At 40.2% G+C, this 20067-nt stretch overlaps 1 protein-coding gene across 2 annotated transcripts in view; it reads left to right on the top strand.

The window, feature by feature from the left end:
• rspo2 (R-spondin 2) overlaps positions 1-19232 on the top strand; it is a 52748-nt gene extending 33516 nt beyond the window's left edge. For both annotated transcript variants that reach the window (XM_037273877.1, XM_037273876.1), the window contains exon 6: positions 17686-19232. In XM_037273877.1, the coding sequence (XP_037129772.1) occupies positions 17686-17801 (116 nt within the window). In that variant the 3' untranslated portion in view covers positions 17802-19232. The remainder of the gene's footprint in view (positions 1-17685) is intronic.
• The last annotated feature ends 835 nt before the right edge of the window (positions 19233-20067 follow it).

Genomic DNA, 20067 nt, shown 5'->3' with positions numbered 1-20067 from the left:
ATCTGCATAATTCTCTTGGCGCTATACACAAATGTTTGTTAAGCGCAGAATTATGTAACCCCCATATGGATTCTGTGAATTAAACAGAAAGAGGAATTAAAACAAAGCAGCAGAGGTAAGTATATATCACTTATGGGAACGCTTATCTGATCTTGCATTTCTAAGCAGCTGAAATGCACTGGACTTTATTGATGGGTCTCTGTTTTCAAGCTTAGTCGAGACGTACAGGGACGATGTGGCTGATCATATTCGTTTCCTTGTGTCTGGAATGACCTAATCCCTCTGAGAAACTAGCATGGAAACTAAAGTGCAGATAATGTCAGGAGGCAACTTGTTTTTACAGCAAATGTTAAGACTGGTGCAAACCGTGTCTGATGTGTTCCATACAAGTTGCAGGTCAGTGTAAACAGCATACATCGCTCGCACTGCTGGGATTCATTAGCTAGTGTTGCCACAATAACAGTGTCTTGATTCTTCACTCTAACCTAAAGCTGAGGGTTCATCCTTTATGTGGAGGATGTATGAAATATGTGGTGGTATCCACCATATGTTGTTTTCATCCAAACTGTCAAGCTGCATTTAAGAAAACTTTTGAAGTTTGACAATTTATTGGGCTCCCACCAGATGGATTATACTTTTTTAAGGAATAGATGTTTGTAACTTTTCACCTGTATAACCTGTAGGATTTTTGCTGTACGATTTTATATGTTCGGGTTTTAAGCGAAACACACACACTCATTGGCCATCCGCCTCTGATGTCTGTGAGGTTGCCAAGTGTCTCTTTGAAGGTTGATTGAAGAAAAAAAATCAACTCCGTAATACTGAGAATCAGTCGGAGGCCCTGGCTTCGTGTACGTCAGTCAGCTTCTGGGAGTTTGCTGGATGAACGCAAAGCATCACCTTTGAGGCGGAAATACACCTAACAAACATAAACTCAGATTTCTTTTTTTTTTTTTTTTAATAAATACTGGTACCAATACATCCATGGTGACGCTGCATAACCTCAAGGCTGCCAGGGTTATTGATCTACGTGCATGTGTGTGTTTTACTTAAAACACGGAAATGACGCACATTGCTCAGAGGCTCACCCCACACGATCAGCGTGTATTTAAACACCGTTCTCCTGTCACTTATAAGCGCGAAGTCGCGCATTCGCGAAAGATGAAGCGCAAAGTGGCGAGGAATCATTGTACTTACAACAATCTGTTGAATAAAATGTATTGTGGCATCCTTAGGTCCCCCTTTTGTACCCAAAATCCACATAAATCCATTGGTCTTTTTTGAAGTATTGCATTTTTGCATCATGCAAAAAACTATACCAGTATTATTATGGGTGGTGAAATATGACACAGCCCTTTTAGAAAACAAAACACATTATGTAAGAACAAACATGCTGAAGCACAAACACTCTGTTCCAATTGAGGCAGGATGTACCTCACAGATTGCTGACAGTCATATAAAGAAGTTTGATAAAAAAGATGGAATATATGATTAGATTTAGCCAATGAATTTGATACTTGTACCTGAGCATCAGGCCCTTGTAGGGGGTTTGATTTCTTATCTGAGTAACCAGAGACACTTTTCATGCTGTGGAGGCCAAGCCTCCCCCCATATCCAATCTTCTGTCATTCAAGTTCCAAGGTGCTGTCACCACACCACAATTGCTTTCTGCATACAATGCATGTGATAATAAGCATAACTGCTTCTGTTGTCATCAAGATCATCTTATTCTTTTTGCCACACTTTTACCACATGTCCTACACTTGAGAAGACAGTATAGTCTGCAGTATTTTGCTTACATCACTCCTCCAGAGAGCAACGTAGAAAGACTTATTTGACCCTGTTGGAAGACCATTGGATATGTCTGAGAAAAGGGGAATGTTTATTTACTTTAGTCTTTGTACTAGTCTCGCACAAGAAATAATGTAAATCCAGATCCAAACCCTGTGAGGATTTGTTTGACTGATGGGATCCATGCCCAGGTCTGTCTGAAGCTAGTCTGAGTTTGGGGTGAATCTACAGTGCTCTGCCCCCCCCCCCCCTCCCTCTGGTCATCACTGTCTGTGAGCCATCTGCTTCAGAATATCTGCCCCTGAAAAACAATGTATAGAGATCGGCCCAAATCCACTCTGCGGAGAAACACAAAAGCATTTTAGTATCTGGCAGGCTATGTGTATGAACAAGGGGGTTGCACAACTTTTGATTTTTTACGACAACATTTATGTGATGAAAGTCAAGTTGACATTAAATAATGACATCATTGATATACGTATATCGTGTATTTTTTCAAATGTTTTTGAAAAACACTTTAAAAATTTAAAAACAAATAAGATTTAAAAAAAATCCTGTGTAGAGAATGCTCTAAAATAATATTTTTTTATTGACAATGGACAGCTCGTATACCAAATTTACACACAACTTGTACAATAGAACATAGCATTGTTGTGTGATGGTATTTCCAGCCAGAGAAAAATCTTCTCGCTTGATGTGCTTACCATTGGGATAGTCAGGTAACCTTTGCACAACTGGATCCAACAGGAAACCCATCGTCAGTCTGGGCTCACCTCTGTGGCAGATTCTGCATGGTCGGAATTTGTGGTGTTTGCAAAAAATCACGGACCTCTTCATGCATGGTGGAATAATTCCCTGCTCTCTTTCCACTTCCAAAGTGTGTGTCCTTCTAAGAGGTTCAAACAGAAGGCGAGACGGATTCCAAACTGTAAACTTTTATTCACGAATGCAGGAGACAATGACCAGCCCAGCAACATGCAGGCATTATCTGTGTAAACATCCTCTCTCCGGTAGAAGAATCATCTTCATGTGTCATTTGCACGCACGCACGCACGTACGTACGCACACACACACACACACACACACACACACACACACACACACACACACACACACACACACACACACACACACACACACACACACACACACACACACACACACACACACACACACAAATTGGACTTTTGGATTTCATCCTTCACAAGAGTGGACACAGCAAACACATTGTTAAATTGTTAGTGGCACACACTGCAGCAGGGGGCTCCCAAGTACTCAGTTTGCGGTATTTGTGTCTTAGTCAAGGACACCTGCTTGTTCAGGAGATGTTTGAGGTCGATGTTTCTGAACCAGAGTCCCCATGGTAACAGATAATGATCTTCGCCACTCGGCCATGGCTGTAAAAACAGGCCATCAAAATAAAAGAAAGGCAAGATATCAACAGAATTGCATCACAAAAACATTTGCAAATAGTCAACGCATTTTAAACATCATTTTAGAGTTGTTAAGTCGAGAAGTGAACTCTTCAGATAGTCAGTATATGCACAAACTCACCCTCGTCTACACAAGAGCATCTTTGTCTTATCTCAGCAAAAGTGGTGCAATTTGTCCATAAATCAGACAATATGTCTGAATTAGAGCAAGCACTACGGTCACTCTTGAAAGATTAAAATCAAACCAATGACCCTTTGATCTACTTGCCATGGAAAACCTAGTACATAAATGATGAGTCCAACTCTGATTTCTGCCACAATGTAATGACGGGTGGTGATTACGGGTTATCTCTGGCCAGGCTAATATCACATACAATTTGGATCAGTTCGTCCTGCCACCAGGAGCCAAGTGAGAAGTACTTTTTCAGGAAGCACTGATTGGCAGTTGCACTGTCATAGTGATTACGTGTAGCTCACATTGTGGACTGTTGTGCCTGAGGGAGCCATGGCTAAATCTTCGTTTAATAGGACCGCTCCATATTAGAAGACAGATGCTTGTTAGAAGATCTCAAAGGTCTCCTGTCTTGTCAGGTCAGTTTGTATCTGGATGCAGGACATCCCAGTGTGATTCCTTTCTCTTTTTACCACCACCATACCTTGCAAGTTTGCAAGGTGAATCAGTTCGATAAAATCTCAATTAAAGCTAATTGTAAAACTCCAAAGCTCAGCTCAAAAAGAGAACCAAGAAATCTGTCTATAGATGTAGTTCTTAGTTCTCTACTAGCAGTTTCAATGTATTTCCTCAACAGCGTGACTCAACCTGTGACCATCTGGTTCCAATGTTTAAGGTGTTACAGATGAGCTACTGTGACCCCCCTTTGTTGTCTTCTACAACCGCTGATTACCTTTTTACAAAGTACTAAGTGCTTCCATACCTAAATAAATACTAGGCTGCTCTCATTTTGAATTAACTGTCTTGAAACAGTCTCATGGTCCTGGTGGCTTTACACTGTATGGCGCGGCCATCTTCATACCACATGCATGAGGCATAAACATGGAGGTTTGGGGGAGGAGGCATGGAAGGTGGTAGATGAAAGGGTTAGCAATGCTATTGGTAGTTTACGCTTCATTATTGTCATTTGGTCATTTCAAGGCAGGATGACAGAAGAGGGTTGCCAGCTGCATGTTTTTCAGGACTCTTCACACTCCAGTTGAGTTATGGTTCTACTAATCTGCATGTACACAAACACGAGATTATTCTTTGCACTAAATCTAACGGTGATAGCAATGGTTTTGGACAGCTGCTTTCTGATCAACACACAATATATGTCCTGAACAACTTGAACATCACGGCTGATGTTTGCACTTGGCCTGATTGTGTCACTTGTGAATTTGAGGTGCATATTCATATTCACAGACATCACAGATTGGATCATGTTATTCATAGTATGAATCACTCACTCACTGAGATCTTAAGAAAATGAGGGGCTGCCATAAACATCCCCGGGTTATATGCAAACAAAGTGGCAACAAACACAAGACGAGGAGAAGGCACCAAGAAATACCCTGAACAAGTGTTTCCCATGATGCCATGTGCTGCAAGTTAAACAGTTTCCCCCTATTTCCCCCTGCTGAGCAGTATATGGGCTGATATTACCCATGACGTGTTTAAGGCTGTGAAGCGGACCTTGGAAAGTATTTCAATTGATTGGCAGTTTAAGCTTTTTTTTTTTTTTTACACCCTGTGATACATACGTCAAACTCAAGCCTGCCGGGAAAATCCTGCCCTTCACATCATATGTCCCAAGAGACCTAGAAGTTAATATTTTTATTTTGAAATACAGATATCTGCCCATTTTTACAGTGAACATATTCGAGATCCCACAATGCAGGTCAAGTTCTGTAGTACAATAGCAATTCATAATTCCAATGTATCGTTGTGTGGAGATGTTCAGTCATTAGCTGTTATTTAAAATAGCTTTGTAAATAAATAAATAAATAAATAATAAATAAATGAATAAATTTAGAGAGCGAGACAGAGAGAGAGAGAGCGACAGAGAGATAGATAAATAAATATGGTGTTTGAAAACTGATACCTTAAACCCCAAAGTCTCGACTGATGATTAACAAAGGGCAAAATGTGATTATATGACATGCAGAAACAAAGACAGATGCTTTGAAATAGAAAATGGACCACTTAATGGTTGAATTATCAATTGAAACCATTTGAACTTAATTTAATTGGAACATTTTGGATCAACCTAGGAGGCAGTACTTTCCACCACTAAATAATGAAATATCGTAGTTTTTTTGTATTACTCCCATGACGATCCAGAAACATATAGAATAAATGCCAAAACACATTGAAGCTGTTCTGACTGCTTGGTCTAATTTGTCACTCAACTATATTTTCAATCTAACCCTGTTTTAAGGAGGCCCAGTGTTTTTTTTTTCACCTCATATTTAGATAACCCAAGGTCTGCCAGACCTCCACTACAGTGCTGCTGACAATTCTCCAGTCGGCAACAAAACTTTCATCATATCCCACACCATATAGATGAGGAATCATATGCATCCGTTCTTAAGCAGACTGTGAGAAACAAATAAAACTCACCAAGAAACAATAAAATCGACCTCACAGGCAGATTAAGTCACCAACCACATTAGCAGCACTTTTTCTTGGTTTTGTTTCAACTCCTTTCCTGTCTCAGATAGGAATGACACTGGCTTGCTTATTCCATTTCACTCTGCCTGAGGAAATAACACGCATGTCATAGAGGAGGATGCGGCGCACATAGTTGAGAACAGCACTTCATGAAGTCTGCTTCCAGTGATCTGACTTGTGGAGAAAAGAAGGAAATTTGAACAAGGGTGCCCGAAAACATCTGGTGCACAGTTGCAGAAACTCAGACTCCAGAAGCTCATTCTCGGCTCCCCTGGTCTCCCCCCCTTGCTTGTCTATCTCTATATCTGGCCGTCAGTTTTATAGAGACATTACAGCTTTTAATTACATCTAGTGATTCAGAGCGAGACTTTGGATTCTGACCCAATCTTGTCCACGAGCAATAAGCCAGGGTGGAGACTTTGAGACACAACAAAGTGACAAGTATAGACCTGTTCTCTTTAGTTGTATGCACATCTTAGTGATTTTCTCTGAGTTTGTGCGCATGTGGGTGTTTATGTGCATTTCAACTACACGATAACAAATACAGGGGGCAACTAAAAGTAGAACCTTTATGGCGCTAAGTAGAGAGCATGTAGCAAGGTCCTGCACCCCACCATCACAGTAAAGCTGAATACTACGGTGATGTCACACATTAGCAATTTAAACTTAAAATTGCTTTTACAGGGTTTCTGATGACATACAAGGTGTTTATACGGCAGAGCTATTGCATACATTTCAGATTTATGTACACATACGAAAGAGGCCCAGGTTAAATTTGAAAAGAAATGCATTTGTACTGTACAGAATTCAGAATTGAGCTGCACCGTGAATGTAGCCCAAGTCCCTAGTTTCAGATCACAAAAAAAGGAAAATTGTATGCAAACGTGTGTCTGGTTACATTGCCGTTATTTATTTAAGCCTATAAGAGTTCTACGAACCTATTTGTCGAGACACCTTGAGCGCAGCCATGTTGCCTGAAAAAAAGGAGAGCGGAAGTTCCTGAATGATTCCTTCGGTGTGAAAGCTCCTAATGTCAGTGGCCTTTGCATCCTGCCATTTTTCTATCACAGCTTAGAAAAAGAGTTTAGCTATCATGGTCATAGACACTGGTGGTACAAAAAGGTAGGAGGACTGCATAAGTGATTGAAAAGAAAAATCCAAGACATAATTGGGTAGTAACTGTCAAGAAACTACATATCGAACAGCTTCAAAACATAAATACCCTTTCTAGTTGATTAGCAAGGTTTAGATCTGTGATCCCAATAGATTTTGGACATCCCTCGTGAATTAGTGTGAAGAATTTGGATCTCTCTTTGATTTGATTCTTTTTGCTTTCCTGTTCTGTAACTCTGACAGATGCTGCTGCCTTTTGGGGTACACAAACCTCAGTGAGGTGAGACCTTGAAATGAGCGTTGAAATTGCACTGTAATCATACACATCTAAAACCAACAAGAAAATGTCAGCCATATGGCCCAAAGCCCTCTGTTTGTATTTGAATGAGACGCAAGGGGGGATTATTGACAAGAGTTTAGAAAGCCAGATGAGCTGAGCAGCAGTGATTCTTGTTGGCCTGTTTCTGTGATCCGATCTGTCGTAGCCACTCAGCTGTCCATCTGCCCCGTGTTTGACAAGTGTTTGATGCAGCGCAGGCCTTAAAGAGGATCAGACCCTTCCTGGATGGGCTTTTCCTTTTACCCTGTGCAGCAGCAGCTCTGCTAATACATCAAACACACACTCTCCTTTCTTCCACAACTCTGTGAACTAATGAGCTATTTTTATCAAACAATATGTATAGGATCACCAAAGGACACTGAACAGAGCCTCCCAGAGTTAATGCAACAATCAGAGAAAACAAAACGTATCAGCCTGCATGTATCCCCTCATCGCCGGTTATTGCTGAGGGGTCTCTGCGTGATCCTGATGGCCCCTGTCTCGGTTTTAGTGCCTAAGCCTGCCTGACTTAGTTGGCTCCCCTCTCATTAGGGTCCTGTTTTGGGAGAGCGTGCCATGTTCAAACATGTGAGGGATTTCCTCATGAAATTTCCCAGTAAAGGGGGGGGGGGGGTGAACGTCCTTGTGCAGAAATTAGAATGAATCATGCGGGACAATTTCCTCCGACATTGTGCTCCGTTCTGTTACAAGGCCCACGGAAACCTGGGGGATGCAGACCAGTTGGAATTAAGGAATCAATGTGTGCATGCACATAAATGACCAACACTTGCGCATCAAGGCCCTTTCTATGTAAGATGGTGACTGTTTCATGTCTATGTCACTATTGCCAAAAAATAAATTATTAGGAGTGTCTATTTGCCTGCCTAATTATGAGTTGTAACAACTTTAACAAACGTCTGAGAACTGCGACCAATCGCCACTAAATTTCATATGCACATTCCCCCATTTTCCACTTCAACCTGTAAAAACTCAAATGGCTGTTTTTTGCATCCATTCCTATGTCAACGCTCTTTGAAATATGGTAACTTGCGTTTTCAAATGAGCTCAATGGAGCTCTTTGCCTCCATTCATCACACCCCCAAATGAGGCACATTGTTTACAAACTCTAAAGGGGTCTGTCTATAAATAAGACCTGTTGATTAATGTAATCATAATCAAAGATTAATTACAAACCACTTCCAAATGATATTAATATAATAATATCATGGAGTCTATTACATTTAAAATCTTTAAATATATGCACAAAATAGAGAGGTCAGTGTATATACTCTGTGGGTTGCACAGAATGTATATACATATATTAGCTGGTAAAAGTATTCAGGCCCCCTCTAACATTTAGTACACAATCACTAATATAGTCATAAAACAATAGAAAGTGTCTAGTAGTGCGATCATATTGTTACAACAACAAATGTGTAGATAATGCAAGAGTAATGAAGGAATATAAAATATTATGTATTGGAAGGATGTATTGGTGGTCAGAAACCATACATTTTCTGCATATTTACCGACTTACTGTATAATAATTCCAAAAGGACTTCTGTAATTTTCTCTTTGTCCTTGAGTAAGGACAGCGTTCACATGTGTAGTAACTTTCCAGATGGGATGATCAATTTGCTACCGTGTATCCCAATGTGTTCCCAATCTTTAATTCTGTGGTCACATTGTAACCACTCCCTCGTGTGCTGCTGCTATCTATCTTCAGCTCACTTTGCCTTGACCCCATCCATACAACCATGACAAACCTATCAGCCCACAAGAGCAACACGCCTTCAGGAGCATCACCATGCCCTCCCTTTGATAAATGTTGATCTTTATATTTTTCTCATCTGAAATGAAAAACAGCAATAAGGCATTCATTAAAGTCAACTAAGCCTAATTATCCCTCATTTACCCAAGTGCCCGTGCAGCATGAGAGCCACATGTACTTAAATCCAGATGTGTCGATGAGTCAGTCGGGAGATAGGAAACCACAGCGGGGGCTATGCTCATCTCGGGAGTCCTGTGGTTGCCATGCGCATCAAGCCCTCATGACACGATTATCTGTGTAAAATCACAGCTTCTTATCTTAAAGTTAAAACAAAAAACGTATTCAAAGTGGAAAACAGATAAGGAGCTTCATGCGCTCATCTGTCAGTAAATGCTCGGGAGACAGGAAAAGAGCAAATATGAATTGGTTTTATATCTGCCTGGAATTAACACTTCAGATATTGCCCTTCAAAAGAACGGAAAACTTATTGTCAAGGCATGGAACTCTTCTATTTTCTTTCTTGGTGTCTGATATTGCATACCTACACACAATTTACTATTATGTAAACATTAAACAATTTTGATTTCGCTTTGGTTTTAATCATTCTCCATTCAATCAGTACTTGCTGAAACTCAGAATCATATTAATTTGGGCAAAAAGGATACTGTGTTGACAAAATTGTGGTGCAGAAGGCAAGCATGTCAGCCTCACAGTCAACAATTCTGTATTCTAATCTGTTTAAACTTTCTCAGGTGGCGTTTACTCTACGTATGTTATTCGCATACTTACGTACATGTGTTTCCTCTAACTGGTCTAGTCCTTCCACACATTCCTGCTAGGTGACTTGAAGAGTGTAAATCAGGAACGGCCAACTCAAATGCTGGCGGGGTCCACAATTTTTCATCAGATCTACTAGGGGGCCTCATAGGACTGTGCACTGCCTGACCAGATGTATAATAAAAATGCAATTTTTAACAGGGGCAAAATACATGCATACTTTACATGCTCTTAATGCGTAATATATATTACAGTCTTGATAATAAATTTTTCAATACGTGTATAATAAATCCCCTTTGCTAACCTAACAACAAAGAGTTTTAAACAAACAACAAATCAACCACATATTGTACTTTTTTTTTCTAAGTGCAAGGGTTATCTTGCATAAAAATTGTGGCCCACGGGCCACCTATCTCTTGTCGAAATGGTCAATGTACATATGATTGACCGTCCAGGATGTACCTCACATTTTGCCCTTAGTCAGATGTGTAGACTCTAGTATAGTAGTCCTAGTACACTGCTATGGAGTTGGATTTTTATTATTATTATTATCATGAATATTGTTTGATGAAAAACCAGGTGTATTTTTCTCTGCAGTGTAAATCTTACAGAAAGTAGCTTTAAACTAATAAACTTTGCATCGGTTGGTAAGAGACCATCTGGTCCTTTGTGGGGCGCTTGTTAACGTCCTCCAACTGAGTAAGAATTACAATGGGTGACAGCACATGGTGCAGCTGAAGTCAATATATTTTTCTTTTTTAACTTTACTTTCAACTGATGCAATGAAATACTTTTAGACATTCATCATATTAATCAACAAGCTCTGTGATGTCAGGAAAGATGACATTCTAATGCAGGATGATGAAAATGTGTCCTACAACCAGGGCCGTTGCACAAAATTCTGGGTCCACCTACATAACCCAAAAACGCATACATAATACTTAATACATAATGCAAAAAGTAGATCCATACCTGCGTGCTCTGAGAGTAGGAGAGTGTCCAACCCTTCTCAAGTGGACTGGTTCCAGAGCCCAGGCTGCGTCAAGACGAATCTGACGATCAAGTTTGCATAATGTTTACGGCCCCTATTCTGCCAGAGTGGTGACGTTCCAGGTCCCAAGAGCCAGCTTCTGTGGCCTGTCAGCAGACCACCAAGTTCCTTGCCTTCGGCCATCATCTAGCTCTCTTTGAACCCAACCACTTAGGTCACTCATATGGGTGGTGAGCCCATGGGAAGGGGGACCCATGTTACTTCCTTGGGCTGTGCATGGCTGGGCCCCATGGGTGAAAGCCCAGCCACCAGGCGCTCACCGTCGAGCCCCACCTCAAGCCTCGCTCCAGAAGAGGGCCCCAGTCACCCATATCTAGGTCAGCAGCAGAATAAATTAAATGTATTCATCATGAGTTTTTGGACTGTGCTTTGTCTTCACCTCACCTCGGACTGGTTTGCCATGGATGACCCCTATACTATAGCCTCAGATAACTTAGTTCCTCGGATCATTGGGACCAATAAACGCCTTCACCATAATAAGGTGACGGCTCATGAAAGGGGCCGGTCCACCAGTTGATGACTAGATAATTATTTAGTCTGCAATACGTAGTGTGATACAGAGGAACCTCTAAAGTTTAATCTTCTGGATGTCTTATAATATGATGATATGCCACTAAAAGTCTAGTTTGAACTATCAAGTCTTGTCATTTTATGACACTTATTCCATTAGAGCAGCCAGGTTCAACAAGGCCGCCCAGATGGAGAAATGCATGGAAAGACAAAAGTTTGCACCAGATGTAAAGAGGACATTCAAAGCAGTAATACTTTGATTTCCATTGTGGGTGACTTGAGGTGAATAGTGTTGAGCTAGCCATCGATTGTCAGTACTGCAATGTGAGCTGACGGTATTGGATTTTGAGCAAGCATCACCGGTTCGACTTTCTGCTCCTCACAGACTTATACGTATGTATATCCTTTATGATGATACTGAATCCCTCATTATTCAATGAGCATGCTGTAGCTTACCAAGCAATCTGCACCACCAAAACACAAGACTGAACCAAACTGAACTGTTCTGTATCACTATGAAACAAGGCCTATGAAATCAACTAAACCAACATTAAGTGCAAGAACTATCTTTTCCTCAATGTAATAGGCTGGCTCACTCACCTGTGTGAACAGTCCAGTGTAGCTACTAGTAAAGTTGGTCCTGGATTTGTCCCCTCTGTATGTTTCTGGAGGACACAAGATAACTTAAACTTATAAACTGTCAAAAATGGGGAAAAGAATCAGTTGTTTGTATTCTGTACTTTTGAGATTAGTGTGGTTAGAGGACATGACATGACCAGCCACTCATCAATGCCATAAATTAATTAAAGTTTTACTTGCAGACAGTGAATGTCCAGAAAAAGATTGTGTATAACTACTGTACGTTTTTTTCTCGCAACTGAATTTAGTTTTGAAACTACAATACCGCAGTTAAATTGTGTCTTCGAAAGGATGGAAGGATGAGCAAGCATATCCCAGTCTTTATAAGATTAATGATCTGATGAAACAAATCACTGAATTACAGCTTTTCTTGTACAGTTGGAAGTAATGTCTGCAATGAGTCTGTTAAGAGCAGTACACGTATGTCAGAAAATAACTTTTGCAGTCTCGGAATATAATCGTACCTATTAATCCACCTTGAAACACTGGAGCCAGAAGTGGTAACCCAGACAACACAAGGGAACAGTGAAATGCAGTAAAGTGTCATGTTAAACTTTGAGCAGACTGATGGATACTTTAATGTGCAGGGTCATCCGCTATTCTTTGGCCCTACTGAACTGTTTGCGGCTGATTCTTGCTGCTATGATAGACCCTCTCAGAGGGGAAAATACATGCTGTCTGTACTGACTATTGGCCATATTAATCACCTTGTCGTTCATGCATGTTTAGCCGGGACTTTTCCGCTTAGAGATGTTAATCTCTAAGCTTTCACTTTAACTTATTGTCAGTGAGAAAGAGCATCAGAGCGAATGGGTAAGCTAACATGCATTGATCCCTCCGCATATTTTACTCCAGGTTTTAGATGAGAAAATAATGGACCATATTAATCCCAACATTAGCTTTTTGAATTGGAATGTGTATGTTTTAAATCAATTTTCACCCAGCAGCATCGTGATAGGAAGCAGAGCATGAGAAGGAAGAGAAGCACAAAACCTAAGAGTGAATGAAAGAGTGCGACACACAGTAACCTTGTTAGAGCTTTGTGACACTGTGCAGAGAACCTTTTGTCAGTTGGTTGGCAAGATGAGAGTCTTGTAAATGATTGTTCTCCTTGTCATGGGGCTCATTTCCTTTTCCCAGCATTTGTTTGCCACAGTATTTCTCAAATATTCTACTTTTCTGCATTTTTGGCATGTTTATATCTGGAAATGATATCCAACTCTGAAATGAAGCAAAACAATGAACCATATTTGAACCTTTGGGCCAGAGCTTGGACTGCATCTTGAACTTTAGCTCACCTGATGTCATCCGGCTGAGTGCCACCTACAAATCAGATGAAACGTTCAGTTTGGAGGTACATCAGTGTATAGACTATGTAACCTTTTTCCAGACAGCCACTGGTGTGTAAGTAAAGAGAACACTGCCTGGCTATGTCTCCTTTTCCCTTCACAGTGTTACAAATGTGAAGAGCCCCTTAATGGCTGATAATCCAATTCCTCCCACTGAAATCAAATCTCACTGGCGCCAGTAGTTCTCTTTTTCCCCTCACAAATGATGGGCTGCAATACAGCCAGTTTATGCAAGAGATGAGCCGCTGAATATGAATTTACCTTACTTCAGTCCACCACTTCAAATTTCTTGATTTACATGTCAACCCCCCCCCCCCCCCCTTGTGCTGTGATATTAATTAGCAGCCTGTGCTGAGTGGCACACTTGGGTAACAGGAGGGGATTTTTTTTTTAACAGTAGAATTGGATCCCATTTACCGTATGTCTTAATGCTTTCTTGAGGTCAGCCATCGATTTGTCTGCAACCACAAGCAGTAGAGGTAAGATTAGGCCTTCGATTCATGCTGCGCTGTTAGTGGATAAAATCATTTAGCCTGTGGCTACAGTCAGTGCATTTGTATTTTTTCACAAATATTTACTTTTTAACTTTTATGAAAGGTTCTTGGAAGATTTGGTAATTAGAAACCACAATAATGAAATACGTGCAAGAATTTTTGTTTTGCTTCCTTCCCCCTCGTACAACAAGTGACTCCTGAATGTTAAATCTGTAGTGGGTAACAATCTTTATTTTTTTTCTAAAGTTATTTTCATCCACGCCTGTACTAGTGTATATGACACAATGCTGATTAAGCCTATCAGCTGCTCTAACAGCTTGGTGTACTTGGGATTTTTTTTTCTTTTCCATTTCATGTGGACTGATGACATTCTCCCTCACACCAATATCCTTTTTTTTTATTTAAAAACAAATCAAAGTAATTCTTCACAAAACACAGACAATTAAACATTGACACTCACATTCACACCTCTGCTTGCAGATTCCTTACCATAGTTGTTTTTTGTTGACTGTGGGAAACAGTTGCTCAATCTCAATTCTTTTTTCTAGCCTTGTGGTATATTAATAGACAGCACAATAACCAATAGTATGATGTGTCTAATAGTTTGTAACTTGTTCTTGGACTTTTTCCCCCCGGCATTTCTTGATTATTGCCGAGAGCCTCGTAAGGGGCAGGAAAAGCAGAACATTTTGCCAAAGTATTTCTCAAGTTCATGTAGATGACACAGGAGCTTACACTCAGTGGGATACAAGGAATTGCAGGCATGTGTTTGTTTCAAACGCATACAGACACAAGCACATGAACATAAAAGAATTCCACGAAAGGTCGTTTCTGACAGCAATAAACAATCGTCCAACCACAAGCTCTGCTTCTGATTTTGAATACAAAACATTTTGATTTGCACTTGAGATTTTTTTTTTGTTTATTTGTTTGATTTAGATTCATTTCCATCTCAAATACAAATGTCAAGCTGGCAGAAAAAGATTATATCTGTAAAGGAAAACTAAACATTGGTGAGTTATGCTTCTGCTGTGGTGTGTAAATGCAGGCAGAACGGAAATGAATAGCATGTGAAGGATCATCATTTTCTGATAAAAGCTATTCTCCTCTAATTCAATCCTATATGTTCCACTGGCATTGTAAAAATGAAGACGGGAAATGCTTTTCAACTTTCTGTGCCTCCCAAGATAATATCATTTTTACATTTTGTGAGATTTATGAATATGTTCAAAGTTTTGAAAATAATGGTCAAGTTAATTATTTGTTTCCAGGTAAACAAACAGCCTCTTCTGTGAACCTTGGTAATCAGCTTAAGTAATTACTTAAAAATAAGGACAAGATGATCAAAGTGCACAGGATACTTGGTGGTGACTTGAGGAAAAACTAAATGGGCTTCTCTGAGACATATGACGGATTCTCTGATTGTACCAGAAACCGGAGGAAGAGGTATATGTGGAGATTGGTTGCCCTCTAGCTGCCAACACTGAGAAGTTTGACTCTCACATGTGGCCTGAAATGACAATGATGGTAGGGTCGGGGCCAAGAAATAGCACGATGCACAATCTACTACAAATGGTTGCAAGGTTAAACTTGATGACTAGAAAACATCCTAGATAGGTTCATAGAGTGCATTTGGTCTGTAATTGCTCCCATGACTTCTTATCACAATGTTCCCTGTGAAGGTTTTACTTTACTGCCTTAGACACTAAAGTTGGATGACAAATACAAAAAAGAGTTGCAAACTACAGATGCAAAAACATTGAGGAAACAAGGTTTAAAAGCTGGGAAATTGTGTCATTTCTCAATGTTTGTATGAATGACACCTCTGGAAGGTAGAAGTCTGATGCGCATATTAAACACAAGTACAATGACGTGACACTTAATTGTAGAAGTTCCCAGAGTCGAACACGAGAACTATTTTTCAGCTTTCATCTTTATTTACATTTCAAACAGTTGCTGTAAATGCTTAAATGTAACCTTGTGTCCAAGGAATTCAGCTTTCCGTGTTACGGGAGTTTAATGGTGCACCAGTTTCTTTATAGCTGTCAAATATAATTTGCGTTGAGTTGATTCTCTGAAAGTGTTGTTTATCAGGCACCTAGCAACACTGTTTTGAATGAAAATTGCCTTTTTAAAGGGCTAGGAAAACGCTGCCATAAGCCAAATGTCTTTCAGGTCCAGGTTTGCTTTAACAAACATTCTCGTGCTAGAAGTCGTGCTAAAAAAATCTAAAGTGGCATCTGTTAAGCAAGTGGACAAAGTTTTCCGTTCACATTCTTCCATGTCAGGACATACAGTTTCGATGGAAGTGATGTGAACCTTGTTCTCACAGTAAGCTGTGTGTGAGAAGCTTTATGGCCATGACTTAAATTGGCAATGTGGCTCAAAATAAGCAATTGAGATTAATTGCAGGAAATAGCTCTGAGATGGTTTGATGTTTGCATGCATCTGTATTATTCATCGAGAGAGCCTATTAGCAGAGCAATATCTCGCCTTCTCATGCGTGTCAGCTTAAACAAGTGCAAATTTTACTCCAGGAATGGGCACAGGGTGTGTTTCTTGGGGTGCTTTAAAGGCCAAGTGTAAGCCCATATGAGAAGGCAATTAGAGATAATGCCATTTTACACACAGTTACCTATTTTTTGGTGAGAAAGAGTTGAACAAGTGCAATAATGAGAGCCAGAAGCAACTAAAATCTTTCCCAAAACATATTTATATTTCTCAAGCATTCCCTCCCATAATCTACCTGACTCCCACATGAACCATGGCATGTACTTAATGTTTTTGACATCAGGACCCTCAGTCTCATCGTCCAAGTCCCCCCTTTAGATTTTAGTTTAACTTAAATTCTCTTATACTCTCTCTCTCTCTCTCTCTCTCTCTCTCTCTCTCTCTCTCTCTCTCTCTCTCTCTCTCTCTCTCTCTCTCTCTCTCTCTCTCGCTCTCTCACACACACACTCACGCTCACAAACACACACACGCTCACAAACACACGCACACACTCACAAACACACACGCACACACGCTCACACTCACACACACCTCGTTATCTTATTTGTGGCCTTGGCAGCCAGATCTCTTGCCTTGTGGTTTAGTAGCCAGCGTTTTCCCTGTCACAGAGAGTTGAGGGTACAAAACCTTCACCACACATGCTTCTATGAGAGCAGCATGTCAGTTTCCAGCATGTCTTGTCCCAGCGGGAAAACCTGGGATGGATTAACCTCGGGGTTGAGCGACGAAGTTGGGAAGAGTTGAGTTTCATAAGTTTCTGCACTTTTCTCCATATCTGTTCCATTGGCACCAGAAAGTGTTGGGGTGAACGCGTAGTTCAAACCTCATGTTCAGACCCGAGTATTGGAACTTACAACATATATAAGACTGACTCGGTCAATGTTTCATGTGTATTTGGGATCATGTCAGGAGAGAACCTGAAAAAAAAAGTCTTTGGAAACACTTCGAAAGGGCAGCCGCTGTGATTCTTGGCAGAAAGTTGGGCAAAGTCAGGTCCACAAATTGGCTTATCCTGCTCGATGTACTGCTTGCTTGATAAGCACAAGTAACACAAGTGTAAGTCAGGAGAAAATGTTGCCTGAAGTTTATTTTTAATGCCAAGTTGAAAAACAAACAAGACAGCAGCTAATTGCTTGAACTAAAAAAGTGATTATATCCAGGGGCGCAACTGCAACGTTCACATTGAACCCTCCCACGCTTCATAGTCATTTTAAACAAGACAAACCTAATGGGATAACACTGTCTTTTTTTTTTTTCCTCAGGAGGCTCGGGGAAGCATCGATCCAAAGAATCAAAGAAGAAAGGCAAGCAGAGGCTGCGATTTTGGGCCCAGAACCAGCACAGCGACCACTTGGCCTCTGCACGCTCCAGCCAGTGAGGACTGAAAAGACGGACTCACCGTTGAACAAAGAAACTACGCAAAGCTGCTAGCTGCAACCATGCTCTGACTGACAAATATCACGAAACATCGTCAACCTCGCCTGTCTCTCAGACCTCCAATAACAATCCCGCCCACCCCTACTTACCTCCCAGAACATTACAATGATTAGTAAATCCGTCACTGCAAAATGTGTGTCTGTGATTTTTTTTTTTTCAGCAGCAACACACTAAAACATAGTTCACGCACCTGCCTCTTGCTACTACCCCTTGGCTCCACTGTTCAGCTAAGTGGCTCAATCCCTGCAGCCCCACCCCATGCCTTGCCTTGTGGACCTTTACAGCTGACATAAGTGAACTCATTTCCCCTCAATAACAATGTCATTAACTGTCTAGGGTGATTGAAGATGGAGGGGGTGACCTGAGACTGGAAAGGCGGGCAAGCCAAACAGAGGGAGGTGTAAGAGAAAGGTAGTGAGAGAGTTGGCAAGCTGCACTGTTCAGGGAGGCGTAGGTAAGGAGATTCATTAAACAGCCCTGACAGAGGACAGGAAACTAAGAAACAGGGGGAAAGCTGGAGGAGGTTTAAGAGGTAGGAGAAGACTAGGCCGAGGAAAGTGAGGCTGATGAACAAGAAGATGGCACCTTGAGCTGAAAGAGACTGTTTTGTTTTTTGTGTGTGTTTCTATATTTATGTCAAAGCTACCCTTGTGTCTGAATGGATATGGACTGTTTCCATGTGTGGACTTTATGTTCTGTACATTTTTGAGAGTAATATTAAAGAAGTTACCATGCATAGTTGCAAAGTATTTTATTCTCAGCACAAACTGTTTACGTTCAGTCCGCTGTATGCTCTAACTGTATAGTGTGCATTAAGAAAGAAACAAAAAAAAGCTAAGAACTTTAGTTGTTTGACAAGCATGGCGAGAGACACATGTAATTAGTTTATCTAATTATGAAAGCTTATTGCTGTATTTTCAGTATTGACTTGTTCACCATTCTAAATGTTGTAGAGATAAAAGGCTGTAATACCAAGATGCTGATTACAATGATTAAAAACAATAACATAGACATCACATAGCTATTTCATTTATATGGTATATATTTGATTTATTTATTGATTCTATTTTGTACTTTTTTTCTTCAATGACAATTTCTTTTTGCCTCATGCTGTTACTCTTATATGCTTTAATATTCTTTGAGTTTGACATGTGCATCTCTGCAAGAATTTGTAAAGTCATGCTTAGTGTTGTACTCCATCCATTTAAATACATCTACTGATTTCACAGTTTCAAAGGATAAGCAAAATTGACATATAAAACTCTGCTTTGATATATTCTGAGTTTAATAATCAGATGCCAGCAAATGGATGGTCATAGGACTGCATATGTGTACATTGTGTTTTATTAAACATTTCACGTGACTGTATGAACATTGTTGGTATTGTCTGTAGTGCAAATATAAGGGGCTACACTCTTCTTTTTCACTATCACATGATTTCAAAACATTTGTTGAATTAATCATGTCAAATTGCCAAACACCAGCGCAACACAAAGCCAAACAATTTGATATAGACAATTGGTCTAAGTAATGTAACTTTATTATAAAGTAATTCCCAAGATCCACACATGCCAAACATACTCTGGAGACGGTAAGTGCATCATTGTCAGAATTTAGCTTGAACCAAGAGACACCTTTATGAATTTATGACAGAAGCTTTACAACAAAGTACAATCCTGATAAATTTCAAGGTCCATACTGTTCAGTGCAGCTGGTTAATGACCCCAAATATAGTCTGGAAGACTTTTATTAAGGCAAATAATTTGGACTAGGAAATATTCTTCTTCAATTGCCAAATCAGTGGTCTGATCTTAATCCAATAAAGCATGCATTTCACATTCTGAAGACACAATTGAAGGCAGCGAGACCCACAAACAAGACCCGAATGAAAGTGTCTGGAGTGAAGGCCTGCCAAATGTGTCTACTGGGAGGAAAATTAATACGAGTGGTGTCCAAGAACTTTAGTTATTTTTTAAATTATGTCAATTGTCCAAAACAACTGCAGTATTTGAAAATAGAGGTACTCTGCAAGAAATAATAATAGTGTAATTCCCAAATGGAATATTTTATAATAGTGTCTCCCCTTTAATCACGTTTTATGGCTCTAACTGTATATTGCACTTTTTTACTATCAGTACTTTGAAGGACTACTGCGGTGACAATACATTTTCATAAAGATTTATGACTCAGCAGCATATGACCAGTTC

The sequence above is a fragment of the Syngnathus acus genome, chromosome 16 (genome assembly GCF_901709675.1).
Source record: "Syngnathus acus chromosome 16, fSynAcu1.2, whole genome shotgun sequence".
In the NCBI taxonomy this organism is placed as follows: Eukaryota; Metazoa; Chordata; class Actinopteri; order Syngnathiformes; family Syngnathidae; genus Syngnathus; species Syngnathus acus.
Note: the sequence above shows the minus strand (reverse complement) of the source record. Positions and strands in the feature narration are given on the sequence as shown.